Consider the following 19,340-nt stretch of genomic DNA (forward strand, 5'->3'; position numbering starts at 1 on the left):
CAACTCCTCCATCCTTCTGAAGGAGGGTGGTGGGGTCTGAAGTCAGACCACAGGTGGAACTGAGTCTTCCAATATCATCAATAGTGTTTTGGAGAAAGAGCTGACAACAGATGATTGCTACTGAAAGAAAAAAGCCAATAGAAATTAAATGCAATATTTCTCTGCTAGAGAATTTGAGCCCCTTTATAAGAAATATGATTTCACTGTGAAAGTACCTGGTGATTTATTTTTATAGCAGATTTCTATATTTTCAAGGTTTACCTTTGTAAAATTCTCCAGTTTCACAGAACAATTTAAAAAGAGCTATTTAAACAACAGTGTGCACTATCCAGATAAACCCAAAGAACTCCAAGAACTTTTGTTCAGGAAATACATACATCCAGCTGCTCAGACATAAAAGCAGACTCTCATTATTTGTAAATTTTGTATTTATTATAACAAAAGTTATGACATGTTCATTTGTGCATTCTGCTTTAATATAACTCTTGGTATGTAAATGATCTACAGTAAAGGAGCTCTATACAATCATGCTGGTTGTGGCAGCAATAAGGAACACAAATAAAATGTGCCTGTAAAAGTAAAAGAAGAAAAAGAGACCAGAAGAAAAAGAGGCTGTTTTCTATGGTTTAAGAACCACCTAAATTTGTAGGTAATTTATACAGCCACTCAGTATGACAACCATGGCCCAAAGAGTCAAGAAAACAAAAAGTCAGTTCAGGTTGTGTCCTTATGCCAAAACTACAAAACATTTTAAGCATCACTATACAACACAGATCTATTTACAGTAATTTCCCAATCAACTGTTCTCTCAGAGAAAATTAGTGAATCTCAGTGACTTAAGTCATCTGAAAGAGTAAAGCAACTCCTAGGAGTTAGTCTCCATATTCTACAAATGTCTATCATTTTCAAGACCAAAAAAGCCTTTTTCTTTCTCAAAGAAATACAGTATTACAATATTACTTAATCATTTAGCACTGGCATATTGCCCTGCTTCCCAAACAAACAAAAAAACGAGCCATTTAAAAAAAATTACATCATCATGTCTCTCTGCAATATATTAAACCTTTTATTTTTTACACTTGATATGTTAAGGGGAAAGTTAACTAGTTTAAATCTTATTGGTAAATCATCTCTAGAACAATGTCAGTTGATATTAAAACTAACAAACAGAAAGAGAAGCTGCAGTTATCTGTAGTGGCAGGGTAAGGAAAACAAAATGTAGTAAAACCCCTGCAGTAATGTGAGCCCTATTTGGGTCCTGCACTCATGTCTTCTTGTTCGTTAGCTTATTTCTGAACAGTATGCAGATTGGGTCATAGTGGTGTATCGTAATAGTCTGGCAGCTGATCCATCTGATACTGCCGCTGCTGCTGCTGTTGTTGTTGTTCCTGGTGTTGTTTCATAATCTCCTTGACCTCTTCTTCAAGCTCTGGTGGGATGATGAATTGGTCATCTGGATCTGGCTGGGCTGGGGCTGCAAAGTAGCCCCCAGTTTTTCTGAGAGGTGCATCAGTTGCTACTTCAATCAAGTTATGGCTCCTTTCCTGAGGAGCCACAGAACCATTGCCCCGTCGGCGCCCAATTGTACCAGTGCTGGAATAATCTGCTTTCCTGGAAAGGCCCGTTTCATCCTCATTCGCGCTAATGACGATGCCTTCATCGCTGGCTTCCACAGGCACTTGGAGCAACTGCTTCTCCTTTGCTCGGCTGCAGTGGATGTCCACCTCCACTTCCACCTGGCTGCCATTGGTAAAGACACCCTCAATTGGCTCTTCGTCATCACTGTCAAGGCCATTGTCAGAGAAGGCGCTGGAGAAGGTGGCGCTGGACAACTGCCTTTGGAAAGAATTGGACAGGCAGACTGGGTGAAGCATGCAGCGCTGTTCATTGGGGTATGCTGGGCTGTTCTCATTCATGGCTACCTGAGGGGGCTCATCAGAGGCTGTGGACCCCACCTCGCTGCTCATTTCAGAGGTGGAGATCTCGCTGCTAATTTCAGAGGCCATGCCGCTGCTGGAAGATGGCATTCCCAAAGCATCTGTAGGTCTGTCTTTAATGACTACGTTGACTGACTGGGGAAAGATGCCTGGGCTGGGGGGCGGGACTCCATTAAGCTCACAGCAGCAAAAGCTGTCCTCCGTCACATTGAGCTGAACCACCACCGCACTGATGCTGTCGTTGTAGCCGTAGCTCTGGGCCAAAGTGCAAAGCTTCTTTGCAGCCGCCAGCGGTTCAGGCACATTTCTGACTGCTTCCACCACCTCCTCGATGGAGAGGCTGTCCCACAATCCCTTGCTACCCAGAATGAAGAACTCGTCCTGCGGAGTCAAGGTAATTGACTGGACATGAGGGCGGGGCACAACGCTTGGGTGAAGGAAGGTGTATCCCAAGATTCTTGTGGAATCTGTCACGCCATTTACTTTACCATCCTGAAATTTAAAAAAAAAAAAAAGAGGACACGAAGTTGAGACTATAGAAAGACGAAAAATGCCTAGCACTTACATCTTACAAGCATTTTAGAAATGTCTATCTTCACAACATCCTGTGTGGCAGCTACACATCCCATCCATTTTATAGATAAGGAGCCAGAGTGATGAAGTTTTTTGGGGAAAAACGGATGTAGTCTCATCATATCGTGATAACACTCTTCATTTTACTAGTATCTCTGGAGGATGCTGAACAGAAGCTAATGAAGCAAGTCCAGATAACTTGCATCCGAGAATTTTGAGAGCTGGCTGAGACGCTCATGGGACTGTTAATGTTGATTTTCCAGAAACCTTAGAGCACTGGGAAAGTTCCAGATGACTGGAAGAAAGCTAATCATGTGCCAATTTTTAAAAGGGTAAACAGGATGACCCTGATAATTATAGGCCTGTCAGCCTGACGCGAATCCTGGGCAAGATAATGGAGTGGCTGATATGGGACTCTATTAATAAAGAATTAAAGGAGGGTAATGTAAATAATGCAAATCAAGATGGGTTCATGGAAAATAGATCCTATCAAATTAACCTATCTTTTTTTAATGAAATGATAAGTTTGGGTGATATGGTAATAGTATCAGAGGGGTAGCCGTGTTAGTCTGGATCTGTAAAAAGCAACAAAGTCTCCTGTGGCACCTTTCAGACTAACAGACATATTGGACATAAGCTTTCATAGGTGAATACCCGCATCATCAGACGCATGCGTCTGACGAAGTGGGTATTCACCCACGAAAGCTTATGGTAACAGTGTTGACATAATATCCTAGACTCTGTAAAGTCTTCGACATGACATTGCACCACATTAAATGGATTAAAAACTGGCTAGATGATTGATCTCAAAATGTAACTGAAAATGGGGAATCAGCATCATGTGGATGTGTTTCCAGTGGGGTCCCGTAGGGATTGGTTCTTGGCACTATGCTATTTAACATTTTTATCAATGACCTGGGAGAAAACAGATAGTTTGCAGATGACACAAAAATGGGGGGGGAGGGGGAAGGTGGTAAATAATGAAGACAAGTCATTGATTCAGAGAGATCTGGATCAGTTGATGAACTGGGCATAAGCAAACAATATACATTTTAATACAGCTAAATGTAAATGTATACATCTAGGAACAAAAAGAGTGTAGGCCATACTTACATGATGGGGGATTCTATCCTGGAAAGCAATGACTCTGAAAAATATTGGGGGGTCATGGTAGATAATCAGTTGACCATGAGCTCCCAATGTGAAGCTGTGACCAAAACAGCTAATGCAATCCCAGGATCAAGAACCAGGGGACTCTCGAGTGGGAGCAGAGGGGTAATTTTTCCTCCAATATTTGGCACTTGTGCGACCATTGCTGGAATATAGTGTCCAGTTTGGGTGCCCACAATTCAAGAAGGATACTGATAAACTGGAGAGGGTTCAAAGAAGAGCCATGAGAATGATTAAAGGACTAGAAAACATGCCTTATAGTGATTGAGGTCCAATGGCTGGAATTTGAACTAGAGAAATTCAGACTGGAAATTAGGTGTAAAATTTTGACAGTGAAGGTAATTAACTATTGGAACAATCTGCCAACGGTCGTGATGGATTCTCCATCACTGACAAGATTGGATGTTTTTTCTAAATATGCTCTAGGAATTATTTTGGGCAAGTTCTATGGCCTGAATTATACAGGAGAAGAGATTAGATTACAGTGATCCCTTCTGGCCCTAAACTCTATGAAGTGTCTTGCAAACAGCCACTCTGAGTTAGTGCAAGCACTGGGATTAGGACTCACGAGTTCATGGCTCCCAGTCTCATGCTTAGTTCACTACACCATTCTGTCTCAATGGACTTAATACAAGTTACAGTTATGGTGTCACATATACAAATGTCTGTCTCTAGTGCCCAAGAGGCTACTTGACAACATAATGGAGCATATAATTGGGCAAATAAAAAACTTTATGCTTTGGCTTGAGGCCCCCCGTAGAAACATTTCCCTGGTATGCACAACCACAATCAGCAGTAGCAGCCCGGCTCCTCGCTCCAAGAATTGTGACCTGGCTTGTGGTGTAGCACCACCACTCAGGTTTGGCTTCATGGTCCCTCCATGGTGAGAGGGGCTGTGGGACCAACCTTTAGTGGCACAAATGGGGTTGCAGAACCTCCTTCTTTGGGGGTCCTCTCAACCTGGGGGCCCAGGGAAAACCAGCCCTTTTACCACCCGCCATCCCCAAAACCCCTGTGAATGGTACACACTGTGCATAAGGGTGTGGGGGTCACTGCTCTGGCTAATGGCTCATGCAGCTACTGTCTTATTAGCCAGTCAGATCTGTCCCCCCACTTAAGGTATTTTATCTTGTGTATGACCCTCCCTGCCCCCACAAGTCCATATTGAACAATGGTTATAGGATCACGGTTATGGTTTCTCTCCTGCAGCTATACATTATGTATCTCAGCTCAGCCCTTTGAAAGGTACAATTTAAAAATATTCTTTAAATTAAGCATGCAAGTCAAATATAGCAGAGTGCAAGTCTGTGTTTTTCAATCAGCTGAGCTGTAGTGAAATGTTTTACATGCTCCAATTACTTACTACACTTCCCCTTAGATACGACATTTCCCAAGGGGAGGAGGAGTAATATCTGAGCCGGAAAACACCATTAAAAATGTGTATTTAAGAAATAAATCCCATGTACATTCAAATCCCAAGATTCTGGCTTGGTTAGAATCTGAGCTGGCATGGTAAGGAGAGCAAGCATCTCAAGTGTTGTTGTGTTTGGTTTCCTGCCAGTCTTGTCGGGGATAACTGCAACCCTGCTAATTTAGAGAACCACGAAGGCAATGATTTATAAGCATTTGGTCCAACTGATGCCAGCAATGGCCACTACAGAACAAATAACCAAAGGAAAGTGAATGAAAATGAGGAAAGGGTAGGCCTTTAAAATGCCTCAGAACATAAAAACCTCTTTGGCCTGTAAGGTTCCATATTATAAATAAGCCTGACAGAATTGATAAGCCATCCAAGTGTGTGAAATTGGTGAATCATTTTAAGATTTAAAACAGGAATTCACTTTTCCTTTACAGAGGGACTTTCTGACAGCTGTCTGGTTATCTACAGTACATGATGGAGTGGCTCGCTTCGAGCATGTCACATTTTAGATTCTAATCCCGCACCACTTTTGCTTGGCAAGTTTAACATCTATGCATGTACAGCAGTAGGCTGAGCATCAAATTCTTAAGTAGGGATGTAGCAGACTAAAAAGAAAAGGATGGGCTTCCCTCTCTTTCTGCTTTCGATCAGTTCCCCACATGTATGTTCTGTGTCAGCTATCTGCCCTCTGGGTCTGTATCTTCTGAGGGAGGAGACTGGTTCTCTACTCTTTCAGCAGCTCACAACCTCCAATCTGTGGGTGTGCACAGACTGGATTCCCTGTGCAGAAGCTGCAGTCTCTCATACTACAGAGCTGCCTGCCAGAGCACAAGCCCATAACTGGCACAATACATTCTGTTGTGAGACAGAAAAATGAGCAAGCTTTCTGTCAGCATCCTGGCTGGTCAGATAGCAGGAAGGAGCAGAGAAAGTCTCTTATGGAAGAAAAGACATCACACTCCAAGTTCTCTCTCAGCGCTTTCCCACCCTACACGAAGTGGATGGGCTCTTCATTCTTACTCCAGCAATTCTCTTCCAGGTAGAAGTTGGTTTCCTCATCTTCCCGTTTAAGACCATCATGCTCAGACCCTTGTGGCTGAGTATCTCTGCAGAGCAACAGCAACTGGACCATGTGACATAAAACATACCGGAAGGGGATGATGAAATTCCAGCACAGACGCACCAGTCTTTAAGATACAGTTTATTATTTATATGATAAGGAAATATGTTCGGTGTGTTGCTCAGAACTGTCTCTAGAGGAAGTCGCAGATTGTTACATTCCCTCCACCAGCACTACAGTTCTCTTACCTCTGTGATAATGGCTTTGTGCTGTTTAATCCTCTTTAGCTCTTCTTCACAACTCATCACATAAGACCTGGACAAATGCAAAGGTTTTCCATTCCTACAGAGAACAGTTTGGCACTTCCCCACATTTGCTGAGGTTAATGTGAAGCATCCACCTGGGTCCATGGGATCGTGTTTTATATGGCAAAGGACAGCAGAGCCTCCAAGTTTTTGTCCAGCAGTTCCAAGTTTCCTAGAATGTAAACAAAGCAATACTTGCCGATTAACTGGAAAAGTTGCATTATGAGGTCAGAGTAGAGAGGGGAGCAGGGGACCACAGTTAAGCAATCCTAATTATAGCACACAGACTCTCAAGGTTCACTGGGCAAGAACAAGAGTTCCAGTTCAGATTGTGAAGTTTTATACCAAAGTAGTGAGGAAGTTATGTACAACTCATGGGGAACGTGTTATAAGAAAGGAGATATACATCCTCAATTGGATCCATTCTCAATTTTAAAAAACCCCTCACAATCCCAGTGCCACTGCTCTCTTGCCATCACACTACCAAGACAGTTAGAGTATTTCACCTTATTCATCCCCACAGCAAACTTTTTGGAAATTTAAATATTAAGAGGCTATTGAAAAACTAGAGGTAGAATCTAAAAATATAATCATTTATGAACATGAAGCTTTAGTTTCCAAAACTGCAATGTATTTTTTAAAGAGCCGGAATCAATGTTTTACTGCTTATTGCCACACAGTTTTAAGTATTTAACCGTTGTTTTTCTGCACTTTCAAACTCCTAAAGCTCCACTGTAAAGTATCTATCACCATTAAAGTGACAGAAGCAGTTATCACCGTTAAAATACCAAAAACACTTTCCAATTGTAATTGGACTCAAGATCACTAATTCACAAACCTATTAGCACACCAGAAGTAATACCTTATCAGGCACATTTGAAGAATATTTTTAACTTGTCATTTTAGAAGGCCTTGGCTAAAGTTCACTAACAAAACCTGTTACAAGCATACAAAGTATTGTCTTGCTCATATTAAAACTAAACTACTTTTTATGACATTTCGCAATTTAAATTTCTGGTTGTGTTTAACAATTTTTCTATCTCTCCATGGGCTTCTAACCCTATTTAACTTTCTTTGCAGTAACTGAACAACTACATTATAGAACGTTCCAAGCTTTCTTAGCTCTTTTGTTTTAACGAAGATCGGAACTTTGATATAGAACCCTGAGGTGATAATACTCAAATTCAGTTTTCCAAGATCTGATGTAGGTTAGCATTTTACCACCTCAGGAATGTTTGAGAAATAGAAATATTGTACTAATCCTCAATAAATGGATATATGTAACTAGAACCATTACTATGTCTGGGTTCTATGAAACGTTGATTAGCCTATTCTTTGAGACACGTGTAAAGAAATATCTTTTTGCAGAAAAACTAAAGTTCCTTGAAATTATACTACAGGGATGAGCAAGGACACCTATTAGGTACTTTCCCTGCCTCATACCTAGGATTCTAATCATACTGCAGGATTCACTTCCAACACCAGTCAGAGTGAGGCAATGTCCCAAGCAATGATAAAAATGGGGAGGTGCAGTATTACATACGCAAAGGGCACAGTCCCCCTTTTTTCCTTGTGCACAGTTAATTCAGTTTGATCTTATTGCTTTTACTTCCCGACGTAGGAATTGGATCTTTTCAGGAAGCGACTGTCTGATAAATATTAACAAGCCCTCAGACATAGGAATCCATGGCCCTGCATTGTGGACGATGGGGGGCATAGCATGCACTGAAGAGCTGCACTGGAACTGCCCCGTGTAGACCTTGCTAGCACAAACTAGAAGGGTCCTAGTTCACATTAACACAGTCCTCTACCGTACACAGCAATTTACACCTCCATAGTCCACACTGTGAGGCCGTGTAGTCAAGCCTATTTGCATGTCTTCTCCTTTGCTTTCCCCACCTCTTCCTTCTCTTTTGTCTGATCCTCTTCATTCAGCTCTATTCCCCAAGGCACAGTCTCTTATATTGTCAACAGCAGCATACACTGGTTTTCAAATAACCAAAAATACCTACTACATCATACTTCTAGCATCATTTCTTTATGCCTGGCTCAAAGAATTCAATTTTACGGTTGAAAATATGCAGTTAAACAGTTAGAATGCATATCCTCAACAAGAGTTTTGATGTTTATGATCATCTGACCTGGTGCAGAGGGACAGGTTGAAACATGCCGGGCTTTGCAAGTTGTAGGAGGAGGGGGATGTTTAAAGATGATCAGTCTCAGGAAACAAAAGTCACATCACTATTTTAAATATTAGCAATTCTGAACAATGAGACTTTTAAAGAAATTAAGCACATCTCAGAAAAGAGAAACTATCCATTCCTTGGTCATGAACATTTTAGGACGTGTGCACAACAACAGGTCACAATTAAAAAAACAAGCAATTAAGAAACAAGCTAGCAAACGAAATCATTTAGAAAACTGAGGGAAAAAACAGCTCTAGGATAGAAGCAAGTACGCTGACTGATCCACATATGGAAGAATATGACAAAAATTAAAGATCTGGGATTAACCTCTGCATAACGATGAAAGTGTTGATCATGTATTCCTCTTCACTCTTTGTTTTTTGTAGCTCTTCTGCCAAGATATCACTCATTGTACACTGCAGAAGGTAGGGCACTTCCACGTTGCGATCACCATCAAAGACTCCGTACAGCGCCTCCCTGTTGTCACAGAAATTATTGGCTGAAAGAGCCGCCACACACAATCTAAGGAAAAAGAAAACCAAAAATGGGTTTTTAATAAATAAGCATTTGCACCAGAAGATCATTTTAACACTCCTCAATTCTTTTCTCACTGTTCTGACCAGGATGTGCAGCTTGAAGGAAGATCAGATTATAATAAGTGTCACAAACTTTCATGAGTTATGAAGTTTCATTTCAGATCCTGGTAGTGAACAACATAAGTAGCATTTATGGTACTATTAAATTCCATGGTAAAGAGAGAGTAACAAAGGTTGAAACAGAGACCCCCTAATGATTTTTCAACTTTTCTGGCATGTAAAGTGCAGCCTTTATTTCTGTGATTTAAAAAAAAAAAAAATAGTAAAAACCGAGAAAGCTACTGCACTGTTTACTCTTAAGTTTACCCATGAAAAGTGAGCACAGGAAGCTGAGAAGCAAGATTCTCCATACTGCCCCCTTGAACATGCTTCATCAAAGTACGGAAATAAGTGCCTTTAGGAGTGAGAGGGTAGTTCAGACCATATAAGATCTTGGCCCCTCTATCGAGGCTGCCAACATGGAATAAACTGTGACATGGGTTTTATGATGTTGATGTATGCCGACTGACAGTTGGAGTAAGCAAGACCAACTGAACAGCCAGACAGTAATATTCAATCTACAAATTCACAAAGAAAAGTAGGTTCACACCTCCATTTCCACTAAGCTATTGGAGCTAAGGAGGAAGCCTTCCGACCCCTCAAGACCTGCTATGAACAATCCCATGGATTGTTTTGTGCTCTCCGACTAGCTTCTAAATGGTGTGGTGTTAAAAACAAGCACAGATGTAGAGGTCAGCAATTCACTGGTTGAGCAACTCCTGCTCACAGTACCGCTATCACAGCAAAGCCTTGGTGAGCTGGTCAACACAAACTAACTTGGTACACCTAGCCAGTCTTTATTCTTTTCAATACTTATTTCATATGCTGCATTGTGTAAACGGGTGAAGGGGGATGGAAACAGAACACCATAGTTCATAATTCAGCCCTCTAGCCCCTTAAAGTTGTCATTGTTACTCTATGTGATAATCATTTTAATTTGTTGATACATTTAACAGAATGCCGAGTCAAGCTTGCTGGCACTTGACTCAAGTGTTTGAAAACCTCAACTGGAAGTGCAAAAAGATTTGTAGAAGTTATTCATGGACCATTAAGGTGAGATACATCATGTAACCAGCGGCATACAAGCAGTTAACATGTTAGGCCCCTGAGATGTTATTTGTCAAGGGCTGCTTTAGTCTTTAAAAAAGGATCAGTCAGTAGTGTAGGAATATGCAGTTTAAGCCACTTCTCTTCCAGCAGCATCCCTGATTTGCTTGGGACACATTCTTCAGCGAAAGATAAAGAGGCTTTTCAAAGAGCGGAGATGCATTTAAGCACTTGGGTCTTTTGCAAATAGTGGAGTCTTATATAGACAAAATGCAACAGTAACACTTGTATCTTAGCAACTCCTTTAACAAAGAAGAAATATGAGAGCCAGGCAGGGGCCTAGTTTACAGATATAAGTCATGCCATGGCCTCTGCTTTTGTGAGATGAATGTCTCCAACTAACTTTCTCCTAAGAAAAGAGTTTCTTTGTAGGGCCTTTTTTTAAAAAAAAATACAGAAGTGTTCCAGCAGCAGAGCACCTCTGTGCTGATACCAAACCAGTACTGACTTGTTCTTAACTCCCGAAGCTTCGGTATAACCATGACTCCACACTGCTGGGGCTCCTGAAGCATCACCAGCTGACGGTTGGTCAATCTTGAAACAACGAATGTTACTGCAATGAGAAGGGAAAAGAAAAAAGCCCAATGAATTGTTTAAGATATTACAGACATTTAGCTTAAAGTCACTGCTTTCTTAAAATTGTAAGGAAGCTTTTATTGTCCCAATTGTCCTAGTCACCTGCCACTTGTGGCATACTGTGCATACGCTAAGATGACTACATTTAAGAAAACGAGGTGTCCCTGTAAGGGGAAACGCTTAATAGAGTGTGTAGAATGTTATCCGTCAGAATACACACAGGAATAGAACAAGCAAAGCAGTCCGATGCAGGTCTATTTCATTCCTGTTTGCGTTGACTTTGTCTTTTCTTTTCTCAGCTATTTGAAACTTAACCTTGGCTCTGCAGAAAACACAAGCAGAATGTGCCACTGGCCTGAAGATATGGAGAGGCGGCACGGGGGAAAATCCTATGTAACGTATGCATTTCTTTTATCCATTTCCAAAGTGAGACCTTTCTGCATTTGATTTTTACTGTATCCCATATCACCACCACATCCAGCTTTTTTCCCCCCACCCAAGCCAAAAGCTGAAAATAGAGCAATGTTCTAAAACTTCTTATGAAAATGCCTAGAAGCTAATATGAGGATGCTCTTCCCTCTGGGTGCCTTCAGGTTGTGCTCTAGCTATAAGAATGGTCATTCTCTTCCCCCTCACTCTGGAGTGGTAGCTTTTATTTAGGGTATTGGATCCCTCCTCCCTCCGATTAACTATCAGTGTAAACTCTGGTCTGAATTTTAAACATCTGAAATGGTATCCAGCACAATACAGCTTTTAAAAGGGGCCAACCCCATATGTTCGTACCCATCTTTTCATACTGCTACTGTACGTGGAGGAAAAAATCCTGACCCCCTGTTGTTCTGCTCCGTTGGCAGTTAAGCAAGTTCTCCACATATTGCAACATCTTCAAAGGCACCAGAGCCTTTCAGTGATACAAATGCATTATAAAAAGGACAAACATAAAAGGTCTGTCTATTCACTCTATTTAAACGTGCATTTCTCCCTACCCAAACCCTCACTGCCTGTTAAAACTGTGAAATGCTAAGAAATTGTGTGTGCACAATCTGCATGGCCTTGGAACTTTTCCTCAAACAACTTAAACTAAGGCTGCTGTATCTGGATCAGAGTCTTTTCCTACACAAATAAATAAGTAGGACATGCACTTGCCAGAGCACATTAAAAAACAAACAAAAACTCCCCAAGTAATACTCAAACTACTGATGTTTACATATTAGTCTCTGGGTTCCATACCCTTCTAAGTGTCAAACAGAAGGAAAACTTAATATACTTCTAATATACCTGATAAGAACGGTCACTAATCAAGAAAAAAAACAGACCCATTTTAAAGTAAGGCTACTTGCAGTTCTGTATAAACTATATACAAATGCAATTTACAGCAGATATTGAAGTGGCTCATGTACACTGCACTTGTTTTCCAGGAAGCAGGAACTTGGATACAAATGGATTTCTGAGAACTGAATTTGCCACCCTCTCACCCCTTTGGCACTGACAAACCAAGGATACTCATGGCATTTAGCAGTAGCATTCAGTACTGGAGAAATTCCAACTCCCAGTCTCAAAGTTTCATAGAAGAAGAGGATCACTTCTTTAGAACTATTTGCATATTTCCTGTACATTATTAAAAACAAACTATTTTTGCAATATAGTAAGCCTCTATTAAAAAGCAATTAGGATTATCTTCTAGTGCATAACTACACCCAGAAAACAAAGCTAAGTAGGACAGTCATGACTAGGCTTGAATTCAGTAGCTATTAGTTTTATGCAAATCTTAATTTGGATGGTTACGTAAGATAGGGGAAAAGTCTGCATTTTCATGCCCTATTTATTATCTATTTTACCTCTGACCACCTTCTCACACTTGGAAAAGATTATACCAGACCTAGGCCGGTAGCAGTTTTGTTTTTCTAATTCTGTCCCTTTGGAGGCTCTTGTACACTCCTAGATGGCATTACTTCCCACCTTGGGTCCTAAACTGGCCTTTTTTGGATCCTCCCCCACAACCTTTTTATCCTTCCCCCTCCAGAGAGTTACTCCCTAGTGTGTTTAGTGGCACTTTTACTGGTTGTGATCTGCTCAGAACAGAATTCTAGTCCAGTCAGTGCCATCAGCACCTAGATTTACAATAGACTTTCTTTAAGCAATGTGATCTCTTGTCATGAACCAAATCCATAAAATGAGGAATTTCACACAACTCCACTGCATCTCTGACAGGCAACTGGGAAAAACCAGCAGTGACTCCTTTGTATCTTCAGTAATTGGACATAATGCAAAGAATGGTCCTTCCTGCCAGCAAACCATCTATTAGACCAATGCTACCCAGACTGATGCTCACAAGCAGCTCTCTAAAGCGCTTCTTGTAGCTTGTTGCAACACATGATATTAAAACACAGTGTGATTTAATGATTAAGTAATCTAAGATATTAACCAATCAGGATGCTTTTACTATGTTATTAACCAATTAATTTATCAACTTGCACTAAGTTATTTACTATGAGGTGTGTGTGTGTGTGAGATCAACAGAGGATAATTTAAAAACTCTCATGGAGAGATCTGAGTCTTGTGATGCATTGTTAGAAAGACAGCATCAGGTCAAATGCAACCCAACATTTGGCTCCTTTAATAATCTTAAGACCAGAAGACAAGTTTCCATGAAGTTTAAAAATCTAATACACCAGTGCAGAGAGTTTGTAAATTAAGACATTTCTTTTGCATTACTCCCAGCTTAAAAATTGCAGCACTGTGGTAACCTGAAAGTGACAAGAAATTGATAAGGACTGTAGTAAAATTGTCTAGTCTGTTTTCATTGTCCGAACTGAGATGCAGAAACTGAACAAACTACTTAAACAGCGAAAAGCAATTCAGATTAAGAATTCCTTCAGTTTTAATATACTGAAGTTTTAATGAAGATAAATACATTTAAAATGAAGGGTCACTGGTGAAATTTTATTGACTGATAAATCTTCCCTGGTGAACAACGTACCTCGCATTTAAGAGTGAGACTACCTGGTGATTACAGCAGAGGACTGAATCAGGATACTTGGGTTCAATTCTTGGTTTTGCTAAAGACTAATGACCTTGGGTAAGCCATAAACTCTATGCCTCAGATTATCCATCTGTAAAATGAGGGTAACAGCTACCTCACATTGTTGGCAGAGTGCTTTCAGTAAAAGTGATAAAATTACATTTCTACATGATTAGGTGTAGCACTTTTAGGACTAAAAATCAACATGCAATCTATATGGTAGTTCTCTATTGCACATACTGCACTGGTCATCCACATGTGGATTAGAGCGATTTGCCATTGTAATAGAATTAAGCATAATTCAATTACCATCCTCAGAAGTCATCTGCAGAACAGAGACATATTTCTGTACTGCTGTTGTGTTAAGGTAACTCCTAAAATAGAGAAGGATAATTCTTCCTGTTCACTATGCCTTGTTTGCTGTATAATACTGACATTTATTTTCAACTATCAAACACTTGCCTTAAATTCCCATTTAACCTAGGTTACTGGTCTTAAATAATTTTTCTCTATTTAGTTTAATGCAATAAGATACCAAGATTTAATTGTTAGAAGCGAACAAATTTAATGTGAACAAGCATCACTTGTGACAGGTGAAATTTAATACTGCACCGTTTGTTGGAAAATTGTTTAAAGTAGCGTTACATAAACAGTTGCTTAACCTTTAAAAAAATCTAAACTGTTCCCTGAATTTATTTGGTCTGTAAGTAGCTAACAGGCTAGAAGGATCAGGCAGGCAAAGAGCCTCAGAGTTGGTGTAGATAGCTCTGGCCTACTGAACGTTAAAGAATATGAGAGGCTTGAAGGCAGAACCACTATAACACCTACACTTCTGGGAAAAAACCCAGAACACTCTGTGGAAGGAATCAATATAGGCTCAAAATAAACTGCTTATCTATGCACCAACCCAATTATTTATGGTGGCACCTATAATGTGCTAGGTGCTTTCCAGACATTCAATAAGGGATGATCCCCATTCCAAAGAGCTCACAATAAAAGGACAGAAAGAACCCAAACAAGACAACCAAGCTTCACTGCAGGCAGTATGGCAGAAGTGGGTCTTTAAAAGCCACAAGTATGGAGAGGGTAAGTACCACAGGAAAGTCATACAAAGCAGAGTCAAGTGGAAAGAAGCACAGGATTGTGACAAGAGACAGTGAGAGGACAAGGGAGGAAACCAATAGTTTCAAGCTATGTGCATCTCAGTAGTGGAATAAACTATTGTATTTTATTGGGATCCAATGTATGGAGTGAAAAATTAGGTCAAATCAGCCCAACAGTAGTTACAGCTGGTTTTGATTAGGAATGGTATTTGACAGCAATTGTATTTGTGTGCGGGTAAAATAATTCTGTTTAGAAAAGCCTTAATTTTCTGAATTACCTACACATTTGTTGCCTTTTTGCCCCCTGGCAATAAAAAACTGTACTCCTTGAAAAGACATGTGTGTCTCACGCTTGTGTACTGGGTTCTTGTCCCACATGCCTTTAGAGTCATTCTGCCTCCTGCATTATTAAAAAAAGACATTTTACTTACTTCAGCAACTCTAGGGTTTTGTGATCCAGGACTAGTCTGGGGTTTCCGGTCAGGTCTAGTTCCTGTAGTTTTGGAGGCAGGTTTTCAGGTAGTGTGATTTCACTCAGTTCATTGCAGCTCAGGTCCACACACTGCAGAAAGAAGTGGGAAAAGAGAGCGAGAGAACTTGGAGAGGGCCCTATAACTTTCTGGCTAAATTAAAAGTATACATGCCTTACACATGACAATGACTGAATCCAAAATCTGCATCATCCATTTACATAAATCTCTTTCTTACTAAACGCAGTATGAAAATTCATCTGTAATCTTCAAAGACATCACAGGACACCTGAAAATATGTTTGCGCCCCTCCCATTACTTACTAGTCTTAATGTCTGTATCAACACAGGTGGATTGATTTAAATTAGCAACCAGGAAAAAATAATTTAAATACATTTTAAGTTTGTTTTGCATTTGTACTTTTTATTTATTTTCATAAAGAAAAGTTGATTCTCACTGGTTTGTAACCATTAAAATTTGTTGATTTTCAACTAAGTATACCCTTTCCACTAAATTTGGTACTTTTTGCTGAACAGGAAGATACACTATATCCATACATTTACTTAAGCAATTAAATAGCCTACACAAGTCATGAGCTTTACTTGAATGGAAACTGGAATTAAATTAAAAATGCACAAAAACAGCATTTAAAAATTTGTATTATACAAAAATTTGTATAAAACCACCTTAAGTGTGCTGAATACTTAAGAAATTAAAACTTGTTTTCCATTTGAAACTAAGCAACATATAACAAAGGAAGTATTATCTGTATTAATGAACTGATCTGATAGTTTCTGATCACCATACCCTTCAAGATTTTAGAGCTAGCAGATCTTGCTCTCTCACACCTACTTTTTATTCAGATTGGAAGAGGAAAACAAGTTTTCCTACCTCCCAGTTGGTTTCTCAACTTTAAATGAACTAGATACTGAACTGAACTAGTTGAAAACTGAAATGAAAAAGATACTCTCTCTGTACCTGCAGAAGAGGCAACTGCTGTCAAAAGCTGGTTTAGCCCTTCAACAAACTCTGGTTCTAGGGGCTGAGCCAGTGACTTCTACTAGTTCAGTGGTTTGACTTTCTTTAAAACTTTGGCAGCAAATATACCCTTTGGAATAATTTTTTAAAATTTAATATAAGTGATCAAGATTATAGTTTTTTGTTTCATGTAGGTTGCCAAAATTTCAAATAGGTTTATTTTTAAAAGGAAAGGTGGATTTAATTTAAATACAAAAATCCAATGTTTGTTTTTTTTAATTCACCCTATGTTAAGGGTCTGGTCTGCTGTTCATACACAAATGCTAGTATCCTAGCCATGCTTACTGTATACATCATATATTATGCAATTTTTAAAAAGATAGGGTTTGTTTAAAATTAAATGTATGTTAAATAGAAAAAAAACTAATGACTCATGAAAAAAGAGGATGACTTCAAAACAATTGTTTGCCACTTAGTGGATAAAAGAAGGGTTAAAATTTTCTATTTGCAGAAAAATCGAACACCCTTGCCCTGCCCCTTCCCTGAGCCCCCCCCCCGGCGCTTGCTCTCCCCCACCCTCACTCACTCACTTTCACTGGTCTGGGGTGAGACGGGGGTAAGGGCTCTGGCTGGGGTGCAGGCTCTGAGGTGAGGCTGCAGATGTGGGATTTGGGGTGAAGGAGGGGGCTCTGGGCTGGGGCAAAGGGTTGGGGCATGAGAAGGGTATGGGTTCTGGGCTGGGGGTGCAGGAGGGGGCTCTGGGCTAGGGCAGGGGCTTGGGGTGTGTGAGAGGGTGCAGGCTCTGGGCTAGGGCCAGAAATGATGGGTTCAGGGTGTGGGACAGGGCTCTGGTTGCAGGTTCTGGGGTGGGGGCCAGAAATATGGGGTTCAGAGTGCGGGAGGGGGCTCCAGGCTGGGGCAAGGTGTTGGGGTGTGGGCTCTGGCTGGGGCCAGCGGTGAAGGGTTTGCGGTGCAGGAGGGGGCTCAGGGCTGGGGTTCGGGAGTGTGGGCTCTGGGAGGGAGCTCAGGGCAGGGGTGCAGGCTCTGGGTGGTGCTTATCTCAGGCAGCTCCCGGAAGCAGGAACATCTCCCTCTGGCTCCTAGACGGAGGCACGGCCAGGCAGCTCCATGCACTGTTCTCACCCTGAGCGCCAGCTCCAAAGCTCCCACTGGCCAGGAACTGCAGCCAATGGGAACTGCGAAGGCAGTGCCTGCAGGCAGGAGCCGCCTGGCCATGCCTCCACCTAGGAGCCAGAGGGAGATGCTGGCAGTTTCCTAGGAGCCGCGCAGAGCTGGGCAGGCACCCTGCTGCGGGCAGCCAACCAGACTATTAATGGCCCAGTCAGCAGTGCTGACTGGAGCCACCAGGGTCCCTTTTCCACTAGGCGTTCCAGTTGAAAACTGGACACCTGGGAACCCTAGATAAAGGAAACAATAAACGCAACAGATCTGAACTTAAGTGGGGCATAAAAAATATCTTACTTGGGAGTCAGTTCAAACTGGCTTGGATATGAGCACTGACAAGGATTGAAAACTGGCTGAAAGATATTAAAATAAAGTGTTATAAATGGCAAAGTATTGTGTTGGGAAGAGGGGAATCAATATTAAACCTAGTTTTAATTAACGTTGTTAAATATCTTGGAGACTAATATTAAATTTGTAGCTGGTTCTATATTGGGAAGGGGGGGCACCTATAAACACCGGGGGGAAAAAACCCAATAGAACAAAAATCAAGCAGGCAAAAATAAAGCAAATTTGCTCAGGAAAAATAAGGGTCAATACATTTTGGAAAAATAATGCACAATGGAAGGGAAATGTTTGGAATCTAGGAAGTAGACAGCAAATTATATAGGCTAGTACAATATTGGCAAAACCCCTGAATGCAGTTTGAGCAGAATACCCAGAAGCTTATCAACATGGATCCAGGAGGAATGGCATGGACTTTGTGAGAAAGCACTGTAATATTTGTACCCTGTTCTAGGAACCTCCATGTAAGTGTGTCTCAAAACAGAGCAACAAGAATGTTTAGTGGGGTCTGAAGGGGCTGACTTAAGAAATGATTAAAAAACTAAATGCACATCTTTTAGCTAAAAGATGACTAAGAGGCAACATATAACTTCCATTTTCAGTGAGTAAAAGCAAGAAGAGCGAGATGGCTGAAAAGGAAAATTTAGGTTGAGTACCAGGGTAACTTTACTGAGAGTACACCTTATCTGTCAAATAATCGCCAAGGATAGCGTGATAGCCCATTTCTGATTTAAAATACGCACATTAGACAAGACGCTTGAGACTATACTGTAATGCCAATCTTGTACTGAAAAGGGATCAGATGGCCCCCCCCCCCCTTCCTTTCTTTAATTCTAGGATTTCAATAATATAGTTTAAAGTATGTACAGCTTAAATTGAATTCCTATTACAAGTAATACTTCTAAAACCCTGAAACCAGAGATTACCTGATATGGAGGTCTTAAAATCCAATGCCCAAATTCCAACTCTGCTGGCATTATTTAAGCATAGGAGGATCGAACCAGAATTTGGATCCTTCAGATGAACAAAAATGGTGGAAATCTCAACACAACAGCTAATGTATTGAGATTTTTGCTTTTCCCCTCCCCTACTACAGCTGGGGTCCTTCTGATTCACTGTAGTTTACTTTTCAGGAATTGATCCCTAGTAGGGCAGTCAATTAATTGCAGTTAACTCACACGATTAACTTAAAAAAATTAATCACGATTAATTCATTTTAATTGCACTGTTCAACAACAGAATCCCCAATTGAAATTTATTAAATATTTGTG

At 40.7% G+C, this 19,340-nt stretch overlaps 1 protein-coding gene across 1 annotated transcript in view; it reads right to left on the reverse strand.

The window, feature by feature from the left end:
• Positions 1-416: 416 nt before the first annotated feature.
• The window catches only part of PHLPP1 (PH domain and leucine rich repeat protein phosphatase 1), a 222,859-nt gene continuing 203,935 nt past the window's right edge, over positions 417-19,340 (reverse strand). Inside the window, exons 13-17 of the mRNA XM_054019563.1 lie at positions 15,526-15,656; positions 10,842-10,946; positions 8,979-9,173; positions 6,409-6,637; positions 417-2,429 (exon numbers count right to left, since the gene is read on the reverse strand). Of these exons, the coding sequence (XP_053875538.1) occupies positions 1,314-2,429; positions 6,409-6,637; positions 8,979-9,173; positions 10,842-10,946; positions 15,526-15,656 (1,776 nt within the window). The 3' untranslated portion in view covers positions 417-1,313. The remainder of the gene's footprint in view (positions 2,430-6,408; positions 6,638-8,978; positions 9,174-10,841; positions 10,947-15,525; positions 15,657-19,340) is intronic.

The sequence above is a fragment of the Malaclemys terrapin genome, chromosome 2 (assembly GCF_027887155.1).
Source record: "Malaclemys terrapin pileata isolate rMalTer1 chromosome 2, rMalTer1.hap1, whole genome shotgun sequence".
Classification (NCBI taxonomy): domain Eukaryota; kingdom Metazoa; phylum Chordata; order Testudines; family Emydidae; genus Malaclemys; species Malaclemys terrapin.